Here is a 6,243-nt window from a genome sequence, read left to right as displayed (position 1 = left end):
CATGATTGACATTTCTCACTTTTCATGTGCTCCGCGCGCGATCGTCGCGAAAGCAGAAAATGATTTCCATCAAAACGTTTACGAGTACTGCTCCCTAACTCAAATAAATTTATTTGTGTACAGTGCAGTATGTAGCCAGCAGACAAACGGCAAAAGCTATTCCACTCGTGAAAGTTTGGGAGAACTCGAAAAAGTTGTGGAAACACTCGCCTGCGGCTCGTGTTCCCACAGCATTTCTCGTTGTCCCAACTTCCATTCGTGTTTCTGTAACTCGATAGAAACACGGTAGACGTTTTCTATTTCTTAAATGTAGATCTAGCTGTACCGACAAGAACCCGTATTAACTAAAGAAGACGGAATTAGTCGAGGAGAACTTTATTTCGGTAGAGTTCTCTTGATTAAATACCGTTGAGAATCGAGGTCGCAACGAACGGCAGAGAACAAAAGCGCTGCTTCCAAAAGTCCTTCATCGATCTACGAGTGCTTTCAACACGGTTAAGTCGGTAAAACGGCCAATGCAAATTTGCTGCGATGCCCTTTCTTTGTAGAGAAGAAACTTGGTCATTCATTAAATCAACTAAAACTGCAGGAATTACGCAAACTGCAGGAGCGGCTTTGTTGTTCTTGGAAAGGTCCAAACTTAATTCTCTCAAACGATCCAAATAACGCAGGAGCTCCGATCGCGTCCGTAAGTAAACAAACACATGCTGGTCTGATGAACAGCTTTCCATGGCTTTTCCCTTCCTTCATTTAAAGACCTTAAATTTAGTTGGATAGACCATATTCAATTGCTTCCATAAAATTCATATCCTTAAGTATATCCGAGAACAAAAGCTAAACACCGAAACCAACAGGCCAGGGAAGAATAATTATTGGAAAGGACTTTTAGAAAGTCTACTTGTGGTCAGAGTGTGTCGCTAATTGAGCTCGGCCAAAATTCGCTCAATCTTTTGTATATCGAAATCTATAAACTATAAGGAAATACTTTGTCAGTTTTGCACTTGCAAGAAATAGGGACAGTGTATGGAAGGACTGGAGACATCAGTAATCCACGAAAGACTTTCGAGTAGAGATCATAGACATTTTTGATTTCCTATCTGGGTTTTTCCAAGTAGAGTTCCCGAAGTGTCTGACACCGTGCTAAAAATGAAAAGGAAAATGCCATTTGCTTTATGCTTTATGACATGAACGGATCTAATGCTACTTTACTAGTTTCGTCTTAATAGTTCACGTTTTTCGAGTCTTAGTTTTTAAGGATCGCAATTTTCACCTGTCCACGGTTTACAATTCCTCGATTTTACTAGTCCGCGTTTTACAAGTATTATTTTTACAAGTACTCGTTTTACAACTTCGCGATTTTCACTGGCCCACGTTTTACAGGTCCACGTTTTACTAGTCCAGTCCATTCTTTCCAGTCCAGTCCAATCCAATCCAATATATCAAGTCATCATGCGATGACGTCATCTCGCTCCCAGTCTAGTCTTGTTCTTCCGTAAAGGAAGAGTTTCGTTTTCGATCTCGGTTTGCGATGAGTACCCGGTCGTGATTTCTTAGAGTTATTTAAGGACATCTAAACGGTTCCAGAGGAATCTGTAAGTTTATTTTCTGGGATATGGAAGATCTAAGGCCAATCTCTGATGCGGAACAAGCTGCTTTCTGTGTGGAATTAGTGAAGCGGCTTAACATGCTGCGAAGACAAGATCATTTATGCGACATAACTTTGGCGACGAAAGATGGCAAACAATTCAAAGCTCATAGAAATGTGCTTTCTGTAGCAAGCCTGTTCTTCTCCAAGCTTCTTCAGAGCAACATGAAAGAGAATCGAGAAGGGATTGTTCGGTTTGAGGAGATCTCGGGTGCTGTAATGGAAGATGTTTTGGAGTTCATCTACACAGGAAGTGTGGAGATAACTCAAGAGAATTCGAAGGATCTTATCGCTGCAGCGAACTTTCTTGTCATTCCGATCTTGAAAAAACTTTCCGGGCAATTTCTAGAACGACAGATATCCAAATCAAACTGCATTTCAACATTTTATTTTGCTGAGATGTACCAGTGCGACGAACTGATCGCCAACACCAGAAAGTTCATCCACGAGAACTTTGCATCTGTTGCAGAAATGGATGAATTCTTAAACTTGGAAGCTAAAGAAGTCGAGAGGTGGATTTCAAGCGACGAAATTTCAGTTGCTGTTGAAGCAGATGTGTTTAAGATCATATTAAAGTGGATCGAACGAAGCAAAAGCGAGCGAAAAGCATCGTTTCAACAATTGTTTCGTCACTTGCGACTGGCTTTCCTATCGCGTGACTTTTTATGGGATGTCGTGACAAACAAGCTCGTGCAAGAGAATTCTGATTGTTTCAAGCTGATCTCCAAAGCTATAAAGCAGCCTGGCTGTTTAAGTGAAGAAAATTTTCCGCAGTTGCCGAGAAAAGGGCTTGAAACCCGCGTCATTGTTGCTTGTGGAGGGCAATACACTTTGTGTTATCTCCCAGAGAAAGACGAGTGGAAGCGATTAGCAGACGGGTTGTCAGAGAGAAACGAGTACACTCAAATGATAAACCACCGTGATCAGTTGTACGCCTTTCCATTTGATGGTGAGGCAGAGAGGTATGATCCTGTTCTTGATTGTTGGTCTACTGTGGATCATTTGAACTGTCCCACCACAACTCGTTGTGAGGTGACTCTTGTTAGAGGCGAATTCTATTCTATAGAGATCAATAGATCATCCAGAAAATCCACCATCAAAAGATTCAGTGCTGAGCGGTCTTCATGGCAGACGGTTTTGTCATCTCATGAGGGCTGCAGGGAATACTCTTGTGTTGTTGCGGCTGGCAATCAATTGTATGTTTGTGGCGGAAGGCTAGAGGATGACTTCGCTTCGAAAGCTGAGAGATTTGACACTGTGGAAAAGAAATGGGAGGAAATTGCAAGCATGCAACAAGCGAGAGCGTACTCTTCTGGTGTGGCAACTGAAGGGAAAATTTTTGTAGCCGGAGGGATGGAGAATTGGGATTTGTGTCTGGAAACATGTGAGATGTTTAACATTTCGACAAACGAATGGCAGTTAATTGGGAGCTTGAAAGCTCCTCGCGCAGATGGCAGTATGGTTTGTCTGAAGGGAACACTCTATGTACTGAGTGGCACAAATGTCTATGGGGAAAGTGAGTTGAGTGTTGAATGCTATGACCCTACAGAGGACAAGTGGATTGAGAAGACAGCCATACCAGTGAATCTGATCTCCGAAGACGATGAAACTATAATTGATATATTCACCGGCTGTGTACTGAAACTCTCCAAAGGAGTATTAGACAAACTTGATGTTATTAAGGAATAGTCAAGCAGGATATAACGAGATCGGGTGGTCGACTCTACCGGCCTACGCGTTTTCTCGGTTAGATTTCATCAGTACTTGAACAATAAAAATCAGTTGTAATAATGAACCCAGATCTCCTACGGGCAGGCTTAAGGTGGCTCCATAGGGTAATCATTTATGGCGTTGCGCGCGCAAGTGTTATGTTTTGAATTCCGTTTTTGCATTCGTATTCAGTTTACACCCAGTCCTCTCAAACTAATTACATGTAATAAGCAATGATTAAATAGTGTTTTACTATCATCTCTGTTAAAATTATTGGTTTTAGTCTTGAATTAGAAATGCCCGAACAAATATGTTTTTTTACTTTTTTATGGCTTTACTTGCGATTTTCTTGAATTTCCTTTCGGTGAAATCTTCCAAAATTTTCACAGCATATCGCTTCTTGCGGGACACGAATTTTAAACACGAAAAAAGTAGGGTTTGTAAAGGCAGGTTTTTCTATTTTTGCAAACTTATGTCTTTTACCGCTGCGACAAAACTGGTCTCATAGATTTCCCTGAAAAACGAGCTCCGACTAAAGTGAAATATTTACTACCAATCTGCCAAGTTTTACGAAATTTCACCGAAGGAAACGCGAGAAAATTCACTGTCAGTTTTGCTTGTTGTGCTCATGTTGACGTAATAAAATATCGAAAAACACTGACGTTTTCCTTCGAGCGCGCACAGATTACTTGAGCTTTCGTCCTCAGCGCGCGTGCGGTCGTAAAACTATAGGGAGCCTCCTTAAGGGAGACTGAGGCAGAGTGAAGTCTGGGTACCAGATCAGTTGTGTCTCCAGCTAAAAATTTTCAACATTTTACTGGAAAGTTTCATTTCAAGTCTTCCATTTCCTGCGACCATTGTACGGTAGAATTTATAAATATATTTACATAGTTTTTCGTTTTAGTATGTTTCAGATTAATTGTAACTCACTTAACTAGAATCTTTCCAGATAACTAGCTATATCGCTAGTTGTGATTAACAAATCGAAAACTAGAATTGTTTGGTGTTTACTTACCGAGAGATCGATGATATTCAGTGTCGTTCAGCTCAAAGTTGGGCCCGGTTCATACGTCGCATTTCTGCCGTGTCGAATTCAATTCAACGAATTAAATTCGACAGAAATTCGACGTCTGAATCGGCTACCACACTTATGCCGCACGTTCGACTGGTCTTGTCGCATTATCCGACAGAAATGCGACACCGATTCAGACGTCGAATTTCTGCCGTGTCGAATCTAATGCATACATTATGTTAACGTATTGAGCATGCGTAAATGTTCTCCCGCCAAAGAAAGGGGAGAAACTTGGCTATTCTCGACCCAGTGCAACCTGAACATATTGCAACACATACTGCTCCGTTGTGAGCCTTCTCCTTCTTGTTCCATTGGCGGAGAATTTTTCGCAAAATTAAAGTCCTTCGTCGCTGAGTATTTTCGTCCGCCATATTGAATACTCTACATTTAAAACATTTTCCGCTGGCCGACATACCCGACAGTATAAATTCTGAATTAAGTGCGACACAAGTTCGACGTATGAATCCACAGTTGCATTTCTGCCGCACTTAATTAAATTGAATTCGACACGGCAGAAATGCGACGTATGAACTGAACCTTAGAGGACAGGTACAACTCTATTTTCAAAGCAAGAGTACGTGCTCAAGATTATCATTTGTCATGCCCAGAGCATTCGCTTTTACGGTCAGCGTCAAGGGACGAGCGAGGGCTCAGGAAACGAGATTGACTGTAATCGAGTTTATAAAATTTCACAAGAGAAGTTAATATGGTACAGGAGTTAAATTATCACTAATCATAACAAGATCGCTTAGAAGCCGAAACGTTGTCAGTACCCGTTGCCCGGTCCACTGATAACGCATATCGTTGTCGAGTACAGACAATGCTAAACCACATTCGATTTGTTAAGTATTTGTGTGTGAAATGTTTGAAACGTAGATGAAAACCGACCATAAGAAGAACTGAACGCGACAAAATTTTCATCGCAAGTAATATTGACAAATTTTATTAAATTTTCAAACTTGTAAGCGCGCACAGAATGGTTGTCTCAGTGCGATTATTTGAATTGTCTCTTTTCTAAATATTGTATTTAGGCGCGGGAGATTTTAGATATTCTGCCTGCAAACTCGTTGAATAGAAAGTTAGACGAATAATTCAGGATCTAGGAATTTTTATATATATTTTTATTGATTTCATTAATAAGCGAGCGAATATAAAGAAGACTATGACAATTCTCCACCAAAGGTAGCAGTGGCGGATGTAGGCGCCTCCCCCCTTTATTTCGGGTAAAAACTGAACAAATCACAGAAGGAAGAAAAGTCACTGGGTAGTCACATTAAAAAGTATATGTGGTAGGCAGATAATGTGACAAAGAAAAGATAAACTATGAATTAGAACATCTAAAAGATATCCCGATTGCAAGCAATAAGCAAGAGAGCCTGGCAGCAGGCAGGGGTAGCCTTGTTTTCTTAAAAGTGAAATTCCGAAAAAAAGCCATGCTTGACCAAGAATGAATAAATCAACCGAGCGACATCTTCGCGTTCCCTATTATATCTTAATACTGCCCGCCAACCTCTCCGCCATTGCAGCCAGCATTGCCTGAGCCCGTAAGTATTGATGCGCAGGAAGCTTCGCAATACGTTTTCTCGGGCCCATCCCTCAAGTTTATTTTTAGACATTCCCGCGGAAAACGTTACCACGCGCGTTGCGTGGAGGATGAAAACGAGTGTAAAGCCGCTTGGGCTGTCACGTGAACAATATATCGCCTGACCCTATTGGCTCCTTTCAGACTCTCCTGGGATTTGCCGTGACTGATCTAAAAATAATTTACGAGAGATTACCTTAGAAATAAGGCCTCTATGGTCGGCGGAATTTAAGG

At 41.2% G+C, this 6,243-nt stretch overlaps 1 protein-coding gene across 1 annotated transcript; it reads left to right on the top strand.

The window, feature by feature from the left end:
* Positions 1-1,017: 1,017 nt before the first annotated feature.
* Positions 1,018-5,774, top strand: LOC149114333 (kelch-like protein 11). Its single transcript, XM_089286806.1, has 2 exons — positions 1,018-3,467; positions 4,102-5,774. The coding sequence occupies exon 1, from the start codon at positions 1,613-1,615 to the stop codon at positions 3,332-3,334; it is 1,722 nt and encodes a 573-aa protein (XP_089142932.1). The 5' UTR covers positions 1,018-1,612; the 3' UTR covers positions 3,335-3,467; positions 4,102-5,774.
* The last annotated feature ends 469 nt before the right edge of the window (positions 5,775-6,243 follow it).

Source organism: Orbicella faveolata, unplaced genomic scaffold (assembly GCF_042242905.1).
Source record: "Orbicella faveolata isolate gen_17 unplaced genomic scaffold, um_ofav_v1 contig_14, whole genome shotgun sequence".
Lineage (NCBI taxonomy): Eukaryota > Metazoa > Cnidaria > Anthozoa > Scleractinia > Merulinidae > Orbicella > Orbicella faveolata.
Note: the sequence above shows the minus strand (reverse complement) of the source record. Positions and strands in the feature narration are given on the sequence as shown.